The following is a 16,567-nucleotide window of genomic DNA, read 5'->3' as shown; positions in this document are numbered from 1 at the left end:
TTCACCTCTCTGGCATGCAGACCCTTCAGCAAATTCCTCCTTTGCTTGGTTGCAAGTGGGGAGGGGGCTCCCACAGAAGAGAAGACACGCCGGGGTTCCATCCAGAAGACCAGGCATTCCTTTGTGATGTCACAATAGGAGACCAAGGAAAAAGTTGCAGCCATCGACTCAAAGGTGGTCTTCCAAAAGGGCAATTGGGTTCTCCCCCTTGCAAACGTTTCGCTTCTCGCCCAAGCTTCTTCAGTTCTAACATCTTTAGTTCTAACTTAAATGAAACATTTGCAAGGAACAGATTAACAGAGTTGGAAAGGACCTTGTCAGTCATCTAGTCCAACCCCACTGCCCAAGAGGAACAGATTAACAGAGTTGGAAAGGACCTTGTCAGTCATCTAGTCCAACCCCACTGCCCAAGCAAGAGACCCCTACACCAGGCGTGAGCTCACAGAACTGGTTGTTAAACTGGTTGCAGCCCACCACTGGTCTTAAGTGTGAAAAATGGTTATAAAAGTCACTTTGTTTCCATGGCACTGTATCTTTGAATGGTCATGAAATGATCTGTTGTAAGTATCTGTAAAGTAGAATTAGCAACTGGTTGTAATTCCTGTCTGATTTACCTCACAAGGCTAACACTAGTTTACTAACAGCAAGACAATTTTTGTGTTGAATTTTATGTTTTACCCACAAAGAAATAAAAGGAGACTAGTATAAATCTATTTCAAGCTATTTAGAGCTGTGGTGGCACAGTGGTTAGAATGCAGTACTGCAGGCTACTTCTACTGACTGCTGGCTGACTGCAATTTGGCAGTTCGAATCTCACCAGGCTCCAGGTTGACTCCATCCTTCCGAGGTAGGTAAAATGAGGACCCAGATTGTTGTGGGAGTAAAAGGCTGACCCTGTAAATTGCTTAGAGAGGGCTGCAAAGCACTGTGAAGCGGTGTATAAGTCTAAGTGCTATTGCTAAGTGCTATTTAACAGTAGGCTCCATCTCATAATTGGATAGACCAGGTTGTCCCGATTAACAAACACTTAACAGTAAGACAAGTCAGCTTGTGCAGGAGAGGTGTGTGGCTACAAGACAACATTATGGCCAAAACCGGCCTAGGAACGAGGGATGCAGCTGCTGGCAGCCTGTCCGCAGGCTTAGCAATGCTGCTCCCCACCAGGTTGCAGGGATACGCACGAGTGAACAAAGGCAGGCTGGGTTCCTCTGCTTCTCAACATTAGATTTATTTTGGGATGGTCTAGGATTACAGATCCAGGAGGCAAGGGGAGCTGCTGGTCCAAATGGCTTCCTCTGTCCATTCTATCTTCCTCTCAGATCGAGTTTTGGAACTCTTCTAAGGACTCGGTACTCTGATACCTGGAAACACAAATGTCACCAGTTAGAGCTCCCAGGTATTAGAGAAAGGAGGACCTAAGTCCAATGGTTGATTCGGGATTGAAAGCTTTAGTGTGGCAGTCAAAGAGTTAGGGGCATGGTCGCTAGGGGAAATACACACCTTTCCTTGGCTCCATGAGTAGGAACTGAGTTTGATCAATGCTATGTAGGAATGACCTTGGGAGACCGGAAGGAGAGACACAGACTGAACATCCTGTCTGCTTCCCTTTTCTCTTTGTGGGCCAAGATACCTTTTACGTGGTAAAAAGGTGAAAAGTTAAATGGTATCTAGGCCCATGGAAGGAAAAAGGGTGTGGGAAGTATTTCAGAAGGGACCCTCTATAGTTTTCCCGAGGTCTCCTAACTTGGCAACTGTAAGACTTGTGGACTTCAGCTCCCAGAATTCCCTAGCTAGCCATGCTGGTTTGTGAAATCTGGGAGCACATATCTTTGCAATGTTAAGGTTAGGGAATGGGGCTTTAAAGGATTCCAGGCAACAACCTGTAGATTCCTGCATTCCCTTTTTTAAAAAGCTCAGCGCTTTGAAGCACACATATAAACAAATACCGCAAGAACATGAGAAAAGTCGCCAGATTTAGGGACTTCCGGTTGACATCGCAACGGAACCAGAAGCAGAGAACAGAGTCCTCTGTTCCTGCGCTGGCTTCTCTGTGTTTGTGGGCTCCGGAGAGAGCTGAAAACCGCCCTGAAGGGGCGGTGAAGCCAATGAGAGGTGCTCCGTGTGGTCCCGGGAGAGAACGCAACTCCCCTGTGGAAATCAGAGCCTCCTCCCTCTATGCCACAGTGGAGGGAAGACGCTGGTCAAAATGGTCACCACAAAGTTGGGACAGCCGTGTCCGTTTAAGTGCTGTGCAGGAGCAGAGATAGTGAATGGTGTGTGAAACAGGGTGAGAAGAATCTTTTCCAACTAAACTCAACCCCAAGAGCCTATCTAAAAAAGGGAACTCACTGTTATTTTTGAAGCAGTGGTACAAGCAGAAAAAACATTAGGACTGGTGGGGTGGGGGGAGGAAAAGGCAAATATTCGGAAATATGGAAAACTAAAACTTTAAAATGGACAGATACTTTATTGGAAAGGCATTTTGAAAAAGAAAAGTTGCCAGGTTTGGAGACCCCTGCCTTAGAATAAGAGGAAAAGAGTGGGCAAACACTTTCAGCCTTGCCAGTCCCTGTTCCTTAACCCTACAATAAAGATAGAGCAAGTTCTCCTGGTTGGGTTTTTGTTGTCTGGACTACCTCGCAGGGCTGTACCCCGCCCCTCCATTCTAGCAGCCTTACATGTCTTGGATGCCATATTTGCCTAAAGACTGCCGAGCAGCATGCTTCCACAGCATCTCTTCGTCGATGCCCAGGGCGGCCAACACTTTGGAGAAACGGCGCTCAACTGCCTGGCGGGCATTTGTCTGGAGAAGAAGAAGAAGAAGAAGAAGAAGAGAGAGGGTTGGATGGATGTGTGAACCCAAGGCAGCAGCGTTACCAAAAAGACTGAGCAGAACCCCATGTTAATAGCATGGCTAGATGATCTTTTAGAAGCCGCTTTCGCAAGCTTGAAAGCACATAGGGAGCACTCTTCCAAAATGGCTTGCAAAAGGGAAGACGTTGCAGCAACATTGCAGTGGCTGCCAGAGGTGAGCAACCTGGTTGAGAACTGAGTGTGATGTGTGAACCCAGAGGGGGAGTCTCTCTGAGCTTGGCTGATTTTCTTGCAGAGAAAATTCCCAACTAGGGAACATCATCAGTGTTAGAAGGGAATGGAGTTGGGGGTGGGAGGAGGAGGAGGAGGAGGAGGAGGAGGAGGAGGAGGAGGAGGAGGAGGAGGAGGAGGAGGAGGAGGAGAATGACGACTGTGGTCTCCTTGGTGATCTCTGAGCTTGGCCATTTTCTTGCAAATGTTTCATGATCCAACTAGGTAACATCAGCAGTATTTGAAGGGAATGGAGTCAAGAGGAGGAGGAGGAGAGGGGGAAGGACCACGGAGGTGTCTTTGGTGATCTCTGAGCTTGGTTGTTTTCCTGAAGACGTTCCATGACCCAACCAGGTAACATCATCAGTGCTAAAACGGAGTGGGATTTACTTTCTATTTATACACGGTGGCTTGCCCTGTCAATTTTGGTGGAAATGCTGTTTTCTTCTACCTAGAAGAACCTACCTAGAAGAAAACAACATGTCCGTCAACACTGGCAATGCAAGCTAGTGTATATAAAAACAGGGAGTCAACCCCTCATTCCTTCGCACTGATGGCGTTACCCAGTCAGATAATGAAACGTTCTGCAGGAAAACTAACAAGCTCAGAGAACATCCACGGCCCCGCAGCTCACAATCCCGAGCTACAAAAATTCTCTTCTACTGGTACAGATCCTCCCTGGACTGTCATCTTGAGAGGGTTTTACTCAGTGAAGTAGGGCTGAAGAGGGTATATAACTCCACTGCTGGCACCCACAAAATCTGGTCCTGAACCACACACCTGCATGACTCTCTCAAACAGATACGGGCGGCTGTCTACACGATCCTGGATTTCCTGCAACTGGATCATGTATTCCTCCATGCGCTGTTTCTCTTGCCTCCTACTCAGGACATGGAAAGAATGGTCTGAAAAGGTTTTGCATGCAGCATCAAGCCAGGAGCAGTGAGATGTTTGCACCCCAGCCACATTAATCTAGATCCAATTATTCATTTACTAGCTCAATACCTGTGCTTCGCTACGATACTATTGGGTAAGTTTTGAGGGAGGAAAATAAGGAAAAAAACATTCTGCCTCTGCTTACCAGCATCCATTGGTATTCATCTGGCTAGCGTCCTGTCAGTGTGTGAGAGAGTTGAGGGCTGTTTGGAAACTGAAAGAGTATTTGCTGTGTGAGCAAGAAGGAGACAGCAAGGAGCCTGGGCGTGGCTTAGCTCAACTGTTCTGTACTAAAGCTGCTTGGTTGCTGTGAAACTAAAACTGAAACTCCTCTCCTCTGCTTGTGTTTTGCATTTGGAAGAGATTTCTTTTCAGGTGGGGAGGGGGAGTAGAACTCCTTAGCATCAGAGCGTGTTAATATTATTATTATTAATATTATTATTATTACAACAACAACAACAACAACAACAACAACAACAACAACAATAATAATAATAATAATAATAATAATAATAATAATAATAATAATAATAATAATAATAATAATATATAATGCTCTGATGGTCATTTTGGAAAATCCTTTCTTAGTGAGCACCTAGAAGCCAAGAGGAACCTACGTGCCAAATTTTAAGTTTGTGGGCTTTACGGTTCTGGAGATTTTGTGATGTTGCGTTAGTGGTATTTCGCTTTTATATATATAGATAGATTAAGCATCCAAGAGCAACTTCATCAATTAACTGTGTTTGGTTGCTTTAAACAAGGAGATAAAGAAAAGAAAAAAAAGTCGTGAGAATGCACGATAAGCGGCCTCGGCCTATAAATTTAATAAATAACTCTAAAGTCGTATTTTGTGAAATGTGTGGCTGTCTAAATCCGATAGATAAATATACAGGTTGGGTATACATGTGAATCGCGTGGTCATTAAGCAAATCCAGCTTTTCCAATTATCGAAGCTGGCTGGGAAGGACACAGAGAGTGTTCTCATGACCCTGGAATGTTGCTGCCATCAAAAATACATGCTGGTTGCCAAGCGCCTGGCCATGAGGATGCTGTGACGGTTATAGGTACGAGGAATGGTATGGTTACTTTTTGAGTGCCGTTGTAATTTTTGTTAAACAAATGTTAACCAATGGCTTATGTCAAGGGCTACCTAATGCCCTAAGACTAAGACAAGGGGTTAAGTCAAGGGCTACCTATAAGTACATAACATCAACTGCCACTAAACCAACAATGTTATTTATAAATTTTATTGCAAGCTGCTCAGAGTTTTGTACGTGAGACAGGAGGCTATATAAATCCAGTAAATTAATAAACACTTTAAAAATATGTTTTTGTCTTCAGGGTGATGTATGAAGCGGCCAATCCAGGTTAGAAGAGCATCATTTCTCTGCCAGACTAAGTTTCTTTCTTTCTTTCCTTAACTTTACAAAGCTATTCCTATAGGTTTTTGGCAAACGGCTGGACACTCTTATTTTGGATCTGAACTAATTTTTCAACTTCTCATCCTAGTTTCCTTGCTGGGATCTCCTGGTGTCTCCCATCCTGGTACATAAATAAGTAAGTGGCGCAACTCAAGATGGCCTTGGAGACGGGGGTGGGGTGGGAGTGGAGATACTCACCTGAGTTCTTCCCGCCTTCTCTGGACTGATGTGGAAGAGTATCCTTTATTCCTGTAAGTAGCCAAGCATTTGGCCACTTCCCGCTGCATGTGCTGCGCCTTCAATCTGCGCAGCTCAGCCCGGTGTTTCTCCTGCTGCTCTCGACGTTCCCATTCCATCAAAAGCAATCTAGACAAAGAATTGGAGTTGAGGCCATGAGGCAATGCTCCAAGAACGGAACAAAGACAGGAGATGCTGGCACAGGTTGTCCTCGACTTACGACAATTCACTTTGCAAACGAGATGGTTTGGTCTTGTGGTTAAGGCACTAGACTACACAGTGGGAGACCGTGAATTCGAGTCCCACTTTAGCCATGAAAGCCAGCTGTGAAATTTTGGACCAATCCTCAGGTGACTGTGAGTTCTAGTTTGCTTTAGCCATGAAAGCCAGCTGATTCACCTAACAATTGTGTCATAAAATGGGGCTTAACAAATGTCTCGCTTAGCAACAGAAATGCTGGGCTTACTTGTGGTTGTAAGTTGAGGACTACCTATTATAGCTAACCATTACCCAGACAGTGCCTGAGTTTCCCAAACAAGCTGACTCGTGATTCACTAAAGCGGGGTCTCTTGGGTTAACCCAACTGCTGAAGTTTGTTCAATCATTTGAACTGCAAGGCAAAAATCTTTATTTTACTTTTTCAGTTCCTGGTAGAAACAATTTCTACGTAAGTTCTTCAGCTGACAAGTTGGCAAGTTTGTAATTTGGATGTATTTTTATTCGTCTGATATACCCCAATGATTGAGGGCGAAGGTTCGTTCTCCGAGCGCGTGGGTTGCTTTCCAAACGTTTCATTACCAGGCTAGGTAATGTCTTCAGCGGAGTTTAGGGGGTGTCAGTGTCGGTGTTTTTCCAACTTGTGGGTGTGTCAAGTGATGTGAGGGGGTCAGCTGTGAGTCATCAGGGAGTCTTGTGATAGATCCTAAAGTCCGCTGAAGATGTTGCCTAACCCGCTAACGAAACTCTCGGAAACCAACCAGTGTTGGGATTTAAAATATTTTTACTACCAGTTCTGTGGGCATGGCTTGGTGGGCGTTGCAGGGGAAGGATACTGCAAAATCCCATTCCCTCCCACCCCACTAACCTGCTTTCCAGTTCCTCTGTGCAGGGCAACCAAAGAAGACCCAGACGATCAGCTGGGACTCAATGGGAGGCAGAGAATAGATGGGGGCAGGGCCAGTCAGAGGTGGGATTCGCTGGTTCTCCCAACTACTCAAAATGTTATGCCCCTGTTAGAATCTGACTCTGAGGGAGAGGAGGAAAAGCAGAAAGGGAGTGGGAGTGTGGCTCCGGTGGTTGTGGAGTAAATTGGGGAAGGGCACAGGCCGGCTGGGCATTCAGAGGAAGACCCAGGCCCATCCCCTCTTCATCTTAGGCACGCAGGGAGGAGTGGATAAGGGAGAAATGTGAATGGCATGGTCTAAGGGGGAGGAAAGGGCCTTGATCCCCTTCATGGGCTGCTGTTGTGAGGACTGTTTAAAAGGACAAACTGCGCATGACCCAGTGCTGGAAGCAAAGTATGAAAATATTTCTAGTCTGTCAGATCTTATCTGAGTTCTGGTATCCTTCCCAGTGTGTGTATTTCGATATCTGTGGACACCTTCAAGCCCTTATCCTGATTTGTCTCATTAATTCTTCAGTGTGGTTTGTGTTGTTGTTTTTTTCTATTTATAATTTATGTGTATTCTGAGTTTGAACAGAAATTCTTCCTTTTCACAACTGTTTGTGGGGGAGTTTTTTCTCCAGTCAATGATAATTGGACCTTTGAAGCCAACTTGAAGGAATTAAAGGGACTTCACCTGTTTTTGTGACTTCGTTGTTTTTGTATCCCATCCTGGGTCATCACACAAAATTTCTGCTACTGGTTCTGTAGAACCGGTCAGAACCAGCTGAATACCACCTCTGAAACCAACCCACAAGCTCGAAGAACAAACCTTCGCCCTCATCCTACATCCGAGCTATAAAAATTCACCACTGTTGAAAACCACAGAATTTTTTTGGGGTGGTGGTGGTGGGGGAGACACTGAAAGCAACCTGCACGCATACCTGTTAGCTTCCTGCCTTTTATCAGATGTCTTGGTGGGCATCACTTGAGCACCCAATGACGGTTCAAAATCAGGACAAGACTGAGCCCTCCAGTGTAGGCTCCAAAGTCGCCGGAGGTTTTGAAATAAATCTTCCTGGTCTCGCTTTTCCTCGATTTCCGAAAGAGGCTGAGAACTACTGGAATGAAGGTGGAACGGCTTGCAGACGGTCAGTTTTCCTGGAAAGGTTAGGGAAAACAGACGTACAGGCAGTCCTCGACGTACAACCGCTCACTTAGCGACTCTTTGACGTTACAACGGCACGGAAGAAAGTGGCTTATGGCCGTTTTTCACACTTAACGTAGAATAATGCAGCATTCCCCCTGGTCCTGTGATCAGAATCCGGTCGCTTGACCATTGGCATGTATTTATGACGATTGCAATGTCCCGGGGGGGTCACAGGACTTGTAAACTTCCCAGCTGACTCCTGACAAACAAGGTGAATGAGGGAAAGCCAGATTCACTCAACGACCCTACGAGTTGCTTAACAACTGAACCAATTCACTTAATGGCAGCAAAAAAAGGTCATAAAATGGGGCACAACCCATTTAACAATTGTCTTGCTCAGCAATGGGAATTTGGGGTTCAGTTGTGCCCCTAAGTCGAGGGCTATTTGTACACTAGGAGTCCTGGTGGTGCAGTGGTTTGAATGCAGTATTGCAGGGTAAACTCTGCCCACTGCCAGCAGTTTGATCCTCAAAGGCTCGATGTTGACTCAGCCTTCCAAGGTCAGTAAAATGAGGACCCAGATTGTTGGGGGCCATAGGCTGACTCTGTAAACCGCTTTAGAGAGGGCTGGAAAGCACCATGAAGCAGTATATAACGGTACACTGCCCGAACCAGAAAGAGGGCTGAGAAAATACAATATCTACAGACCCTTTACATGCTGGACGTAAACTGTTTCAACTTCTCCCCTCTGGATGCTGCTATAGGGCATTGCATGCCAAAACAATTAGATAATTTCTCCCCAGTGCCATTATTCTGCTAAACACCTAATTCCCATTGCACTGTCTTAGGCTTAAAGATATTTACCCATGTAGTAGGGCTGTACTGATATTATAGCAATAGCATTCAGACTTATATACCACTTCACAGTGCTTTCCAGCCCTCTCTAAGCAGTTTACAGAGTCAGCCTCTTGCCCCCAACAATCTAGGTCCTCAAATCACCTTGAGCCTGGTGATACTGGAACTGCAAAATTGCAGACAGCCAGCAGTCAGCAGAAGTAGCCTGCAGTACTGAATTATAACCACTGAGCCAACGTGGCTCATTTTCCTTCTCATCTTTCTTATCTTCTCATCTTTCTTATCTTCTCATCTTTCCTACTACTTTCTCCTATTGGTATCTATGATTTATCACTTGTTATATCCTATATTTAATTATTATAATTATGATCTACAACATGGTACATGACCTATCACTTTGTTGTTTGTATGTGCACCGAGAGCTTATGCACCCGAAACAAATTCTTTGTGTATCCAATCACACTTGGTTGATAAATAATGTCATGACTTCTATCACTCTTCTAAGTCTCCTGCTATCATCCACCTGGCTGCTGGTCTCCCTTCTCCACACCTGCTGCGGCCCTCATAAACCCCTGCCTGCCACTGAGGCTCTCCTGCACCCACCTTGCTCTTTCTTCTGCTCCAGCTGTTCTCGGAAGCGCTTTTGCAGATGCTTGAAGTTGGGCACCTTCTGATTAATGACCGGTTTGAAGGTCAGCTCCTCCTTGGGAGTTGGGCCGCGATTCTTGGATTTTCTTTTCTCCTTTTGAGGGCCAGGCTCTTCGGGCTCTGTGGCTAAGCAGAGCATCTCTGCTCTGAGTTTTTCTTCCAACTCCTCGAGCGAGAGTTGTTTTTCTCGCGAGACACGCTGCCCTTCCAGGTTCAGGAGCTGCTGGGTGAGGTGCAGCCAATGGCGACGTTCCTGGCGCAGCTGTCTCTTCCGGGCTTCCGAGCGAGCCTCCATCTTCCAGAAGAGGGGCAGGAGAGAGCTTCTAGGAACCAAGCCCATATGCGGCAAGTACCTCTGGGGTCTGCTGCAAGGGACCTCGGGAGTTTTGGAAGACTTGTGGACTCCCAAGCAGTGGCTTTCTTTGGGAGCTGGGGAGCCCAAGATGGTGTCAGGGTTGTAAGGGGTCTCCCGGGCTGGGGCAGTCGCAGCTCGTGGCAAGGTCAGCTTCTTGGTCTTATCCAAAACCTGGTCTTGGCAGATGGTCTGGCCTTTGATGGAAAAACTCTCCCACATCCAATGAAAGGGGAAGGAACCTTGGCGAGGGGATATTTTGGGGTTTTCGGGAGGCGAAGGTTCATTGGTCTGCTCCTGAGGGGCAGGCTCCAGCTGCCTGGGGGGGGAAGTGGAGCTAAAATCAGACCCAGATCCTCCACACCGGCCGTGTACCTCACAGGGTAAACCAGATAAGAAACAAACAGGGAAGCTAATTCTACTGTATTAACTATGTTGACAGAATCTTGCAAGTCTGAAAGTACAAGTCTCCCACCGCCTCCTTTACAGCCTGAGAAACTAGGGAGGGTCCCTTCTGAACCTCTTGCCCTCTTGTCTGTTACATAGCTGAGAGCTTTGCTCTCTTTTCTGACCATTACTGGACAGGACTCTTCACTCTATCTCCCAGGGTCTTCTCACATACCATTACACATACTTGCTCACATTCTTGTCCACAGATCTATATTCTCTCACACACACACCCTTTACAGCCTGAGAAACTAGGGAGGGTCCCTTCTGAACCTCTTTCTGCATCCATTACGCCGCTGAGGGCTCAGCTGCCTTTTATCTCACCATTCCCTTGGCAGCATCTTTCTGCCTGTCTCCCGAGGCCTTCCCCACATACCATACCCACCATCTCCTTTACTGACTGAGAAACTAGGGAGAGTCTGTTCTGAGCCTCTTGTCCTACCAGTTGAGCGTTATACTGCCTCTTATCTGACCATTCCTGGGCAGTATCTCTTTGCTTCCTCTCCCAAGGTGTTCCCCATATATCGTTGCACAGTCTAATAAGGTTGAACTCTTTCCATAGATCTAGATTCTCCTCCCCATCCCTTCACAGCCTGAGAAACTAGGGAGGGTCCCTTCTGAACCTCTTGCCCTCTTGTCTGTTACATAGCTGAGAGCTTTGCTCTCTTTTCTGACCATTACTGGACAGGTCTCTTCACTCTGTCTCCCAAGGTCTTCTCACATACCATTACACATACTTGCTCACATTCTTGTCCACAGATCTATATTCTCCCCCCAATTTACAGCCTGAGAAACTAGGGAGGGTCCCATCCAAGCCTCTTTTACATCCATTATGCAGCCGAGGGCTATGCTCTCTTATCTGCCTGTTCCTTGGCAGCATCTCTTTGCCCTGTCTGCCAAGGTCTTCCCCACATACCATACCCACCATCTCCTTTACTGACTGAGAAACTAGGGAGAGTCTGTTCTGAGCCTCTTGTCCTACCAGTCGAGCATTATACTGCCTCTTATCTGACCATTCCTGGGCAGTATCTCTTTGTTTCCTCTCCCAAGGTGTTCCCCATATATCGTTGCACAGTCTGATAAGGTTGAACTCTTTCCATAGATCTAGATTCTCCTCCCCATCCCCTTACAGCCTGAGAAACTAGGGAGGGTCCCTTCTGAACCTCTTGCCCTGTCTGCAACATAGCTGAGAGCTATGCTCTCTTTTCTGATCATTACAGGTCTCTTCACTCCAACTCCCAAGGTCTTTTCACATACCATTACACATACCGTATTTCCCCATGTATAAGCCACCCCTTTTTCCAAAATTTTCAAGCCCAAAAAGTAGGGGGTGGCATATACAAAGCAGGTACACTTTTTATACGTGAAAAATGCATAAAATAATAAAGTAGGAATAAACTGGTTTTCCAGCAGTATGCTATACTTTTTGTAAAAATTGTACGTGATGATACGATTACGAGTGCGAGTACGTGATAGAAATGCATACACTAGGCATCGGCCTGAATGCTTCGTTCCTACTCTCGTCCGATGCGTAGATTGCTAAGCGTCGCCCGCACCGCTTTCGGCGTCATGACCGAAGTTGTAGATCTAGACGTCGAATTTTGTTTCTTTGTAAATTTTCTTTCTTCATAACTTGTTTCTCTAATAAAATATTTTTTTCAAAACTTCACAGTCCAAAAATTGGGGGTGGCTTATACAAAGGGGGTGCTTATACATGGGGAAATACGGTACTTGCTCACATTCTTGTCCATAGATCTATATTCTCCCTAGCCCTTTACAGCCTGAGAAACTAGGGAGGGTCCCTCCTGAGACTCTCAATCCACTGTGCAGTTGAGGGCTATGCTGCCTCTTAGCTGACTGCTCCTAAGTAGTGTTTCTTTGCTCTGTCTCCCTGCACACAGTCTGAACTTTCCACAGATCTAGATCCTGCCCCGCTCCCTTACAGTCTGAGAAACTAGGGAGGGTTCCTTATTGAGCTTCTTTACCCATCCGTTATGCAGCTGAAGGCTATGCTGTCTCTTATCTGTTCTCTTCCCAGTATCTTTCCCATATACACATTACACAGACCTGTAACACACACTTGAGCTTTTTTCACAGATCTACACAACCTGCCCTGGCAACTGGCTTTAAATCTCTGAAGGACCCACAGTCCTATGGTCACGGATAGCAACTTAATTTCCAAAAGGGGCCTTGCCCAGGATTAAAACCAGAGAAAGCCTTTGTCAAGCTCACTTGTTTACGTCTTGATCGGGGTCAACATCTGAGGCTTCGCTGACATCAGGGATGGCTTGTTCGGATTCCCAGCAGCCCTTGAAGAAAGGACGAAGGCCTTTTTTCTTGGTGCGTTTCATACAGATAAGCAGTCCATCGCCAGCATCCAGGTAGTCCTCCTAAGGAAAGAGAAAGAGGCTGTTCCTCTTAAGCAATTTTTTAAGCTGGAATACTGCATCCAGTTTTGGTCACCGTACTACAAAAAAGATGTTGAGATTTGGGAAAACGTGCAGCAGAGAGCAACTAAGATGATTAAAGGCCTGGAGACTAAAACATATGAGGAACAGTTGCAGGAATTGGGTTTGGCTGTTCAAGAGGAAAGAAAGACCAGGGGAGACACGATAGCAGTATTCCAGTATCTGAGCGGCTGCCCCATAGAGGAGGAGGTCAACTTATTTTCCAAGGCATCTGAAGGCAAGACAAGAAACAATGGATGGAAACTAATCCAGGAGAGAAGCAACCTGGAATTAAAGGAGAAACTTCCTAACAGTGAGGACAATTAACCAGTGGAACTGCTTGCCACTAGAAGTTGTGGGTGCTTCATCACCGGAGGTTTTTAAGGACAGGCTGGACAGTCACCTATCTGGAATGGAATAGGTTCTCCTGCTTGAGTTAGATTAGGATACCTTCAGGGTCCCTTCCAGCTCTATTCTGATTATCAATTTTACCTCTATGGGTGGTCCTTGACTTACAACTACAAGAGAGACCAGAAAATTTGCTGTTAAGTGGTGCCATCATTCAATGAGGCACTATGTGACCTCATTCAATTTTAGGACCCTTTTTTGCCATGGCCGTTAGGCAAATCACCATGGTTGTTAAGTGAGACATCACATGATGGTGACCTGCAACCTTCCCTGCCGGTTTCACCATTGACCTGCTTCTCACACCAGCTGGGAAGGTCTCAGAGTGACTTCAGGGTGCTGAAACTGGGCGCTGCCAAGTGAGACATTTGTTAAGTGAGGTTTGCCCCATTTTATGACTTTTCTTGCCACAGTGGTTAAACGAATCCCTGCAGTTGTTAAGTTGGCAACACGGTTGTTAAGCGAATCTAGTTTTCCCTGTTGACTTTGCTTGTCAGGTCGCTAGAGGGGATGGCATGATCTTGGGACACAGCAACGGTCATAAGTATGAACCAGTTGCCACAGCTTCCAAATGTAAATCATGTGACCATGAGGATGCTGTAATGGTCATCAGTGTGAAATACGGTCCTAAGTCACTTTTTTCAGTGCCACTGAAACTTCAAATGGTCACTAAACGAACTGTTGTATGTCGGGGACTGCCTGTAGTTAGCATAGAAATTGAAGGAATGAACACAGACATTAACCAGATCAACTATCTAAAATACTTTTATAATTGGTCTACTAATCAGGATAATGCTTGATAACAGATAATAATCAGAGTTGGAAGGGACCTTGTAGGTCATCTAGTCCAACCCCCTGCCCAAGTGGGAGACCCTACAACATTTCTGACAAATGGCAGTCCAATCTCTTCTTGAAAGTCTCAAGTGATGACTCTCCCGCAACTTCCGAAGGCAACTTCTGTTCCATTGGTTGATTGTTCTGTCAGTTTCTCCTTATTTCCAGGTTGAATCTCTCCTTGTTCAGTTTCCATCCATAACTGGATGGCCTTTGGGTGCTTTGGAAAATAGCTTGACCCCCTCCTCCTCCTCTCTGTGGCAGCCCCTCCAATACTGCTATCCTGGTCCTTCTCTTCACTAGACTAGCCAGGCCCAGTTCCTGCAACTGTTCTTCATGTTTTAGTCTCCAGTCCCCTCATCTTCCTGGTTGCTCTTCTCTGCACTTTTTCTAGAGTCTCTTGAGATCAGTGCGTCTCTATTAAAGAGTCTTATATTTTAATGAAAAGCTTCTGTAAAATGCATTAAGGGCACTTGATGGACAACAAATGGCATGGCTGCTTTAATTAGAGAAAAGAACATATCCATCTTTGTTTTGACTTGGGAACCGCTTCTGGACTCTGTGTTCGAGACAGAAAGACAATGAACTCTTGACGTTAACGTTTGCTGATGAATGGCTTGTTGCTGTAGAAATTCAGTATTTGTTTAAATTGGTAAAAATGCGGGGGCTGCAATTTTATTCTGTATTTTAATCTGCTGAAAGAGGTTGGGAGTTAATGTTGTTTTTTCTTTCCCTACACCTACACCTTTCTTCGCCTTTTTCACTTTCCCCTTCATGCTTATTTTTATTTGTATCTTATGATTTTTTATTTATTTGTTTCACGTTTATGCTGCCCAGAGTCACCAGGGGACAATTTTATGACAATTTTAATAAGATTCTTAATGGAGAAAAAAAGCAAAAGAGGGAACTTGACGGCTCTCAATGGAGATGCTTAGGAAGATATAACAGAATAATAGAGTTGGAAGGGGCCTTGGTGGTCTTCTAGTCTAACCCCATGCTCAAACAGCAGACCTTATACCATTCCAGACAAGTGGCTGTCCAGTCTCTTCTTAAGAGACTGAACAGCCTTTCATGGCTGCTCTGGCTATTCCTTGCCCTCACTAAAGCTTAATCTTCGTTGCTAGTGTCAGGCATAAAGAAACAGGACCATAGGTATAAGAATCTAGTCAAATAATGTTAGGAGTAAAGCGGTGCTAGATAAGGAACAATCGAATTGGATTTAGACTGTGGAAACAAAACGATTCTAGACTGATGACTTGCTTTACTCCACCACCCGCTTTGGCTCTGCCTGCTTTTCTCCTCTAGCTGGTTAGTTAAGACGAATTAGTGTTTTCTGCAGTGGATGAACCCATAACCCATGTCAATGGTGTGGTGCCAGGCCAACCCAAGCTACCTGTTGCGATGGGGTATTTTCTGAAAGCAGACCCAAAAGTCGGACCTGCCCCTTTGGTTCATAGATGGTGCCAGGGGTCCGGGTGATGGGATCCACTGAGGGCTTGATACAGGCATTAGTCAGCACAGACTGCCGATGAGGGTTCAACATGGTGCCCACGACAACATGGAAGAGTCCTGGCTACTCTCTGGTTACCGAAGCAACTGGTCCTCTTTCAGAACAAGCCTAGCCAAAGCAGAGGGTTCTGGAATAAAGGCAAGACACAGGACAGGCTGGACGTTGGCATGGAAACACCACTGCTAAGATTTGAAATCTAGCTGGGCCTTGTACCTCAGATCTATGTCAGTGTTGAATTCAGCCCCAGAAAAGAAAGAAATATGTTATTATTTGTATGATGTGTTTCAACAGTCCCTTCATAGAAGCTGAAGCCAAAGGAGACTCAAATAGAAGTTTTAGCTCAGTGGGATATTTGGTGTGGTTAAGTGATAAGTCCTTCTCTAATCCAGTGTTGCTGGGGTTAATTTAAACCTGTGTGGACTTCAACTCCCACAATTCCCCAGCCAGCATGGCTGTTGGCGTCTACCCAGATTTAAGTTGGTGAAGTAGAGAAGCACTGCTCTAATCAGCAAACAAAGCCCCTCTTATGGAGAGTTTTAAAAAGTTAATAGATAAAAATAAAACAACAAATTTGACTCTTAGATCTAAACAAAACAGTCTTATTCTCATCTAACCTAGGTCTGCTATATCTAGGTTTCAAAACTACAAACCAAGTGTACGTCTCAAAGATACAGAAAATTCTATGTTGCCCTCTCGATTCCTAAAGTCTAATGATGGTCATAATTATGAAAGCTGGATCTTGAAAAAGAGGATTTAAAATTTGGGCACATAGCTGGCAGCATTTTCCATGAACCAGAATACTAATATTTGCTTTTGGTTCTGAGTTGACAGGCAATTTATTTTCAAAATCAGCACGGACAAAGCATGATTGTTAAAATGTGGGAAAAAGAGATGGTATGGCTAAAGGCTGCAAATTTGAGACCTCTAACCCAGCAGTCCCTCACCTTTTTGGCACCAGTGACCAGTTTCGTGGAAGACAATTTTTCCATGGACCTGGAGGGGATGGTTTTGCTTCCTTGCCCACCACTTACATCCAGTTGTGGAGCCCAGTTCCTAACAGGCCATGGATTGGAACTGTACTAGTCCATACCCCAGGGGTTGAGGACCCCTGCTCTAATCAACCAACTACAATGCAAATT

At 45.4% G+C, this 16,567-nt stretch overlaps 1 protein-coding gene across 2 annotated transcripts; it reads right to left on the bottom strand.

Moving 5' to 3' along the window:
- Nucleotides 1–1,209: 1,209 nt before the first annotated feature.
- Nucleotides 1,210–16,502, bottom strand: TSGA10IP (testis specific 10 interacting protein). 2 transcript variants are annotated; one of them, XM_087913614.1, is made up of 9 exons: nt 16,373–16,502; nt 15,312–15,555; nt 12,465–12,622; nt 9,389–10,104; nt 7,725–7,941; nt 5,640–5,807; nt 3,865–3,964; nt 2,679–2,803; nt 1,210–1,361 (listed from the first exon to the last, which is right to left on the bottom strand). In XM_087913614.1, the coding sequence occupies exons 2-9, from the start codon at nt 15,459–15,461 to the stop codon at nt 1,316–1,318; spliced, it is 1,680 nt and encodes a 559-aa protein (XP_087769740.1). In that variant the 5' UTR covers nt 15,462–15,555; nt 16,373–16,502; the 3' UTR covers nt 1,210–1,315. The 2 variants fall into 2 exon arrangements, with proteins under 2 accessions (XP_087769740.1, XP_026572075.2); XM_026716290.2 differs by having other exon boundaries at nt 15,312–16,492.
- Nucleotides 16,503–16,567: the final 65 nt, after the last annotated feature.

Source organism: Pseudonaja textilis, chromosome 16 (genome assembly GCF_049901715.1).
Source record: "Pseudonaja textilis isolate UNSWEBS1 chromosome 16, rPseTex1.2, whole genome shotgun sequence".
NCBI lineage: Eukaryota > Metazoa > Chordata > Lepidosauria > Squamata > Elapidae > Pseudonaja > Pseudonaja textilis.
Note: the sequence above shows the minus strand (reverse complement) of the source record. Positions and strands in the feature narration are given on the sequence as shown.

What these genes read in the sequence shown, in the direction of transcription:
- TSGA10IP (XM_087913614.1), bottom strand. Translation starts at nt 15,461, where the DNA reads ATGTTGAACCCTCATCGGCAGTCTGTGCTGACTAATGCCTGTATCAAG. An exon ending in CCCGATCAAGACGTAAACAA is followed by an intron (nt 10,105 to 12,464) that starts GTGAGCTTGACA and finishes TTCCCCCCCCAG; the next exon opens with GCAGCTGGAGCCTGCCCCTC. An exon ending in GGAGCAGAAGAAAGAGCAAG is followed by an intron (nt 7,942 to 9,388) that starts GTGGGTGCAGGA and finishes TAACCTTTCCAG; the next exon opens with GAAAACTGACCGTCTGCAAG.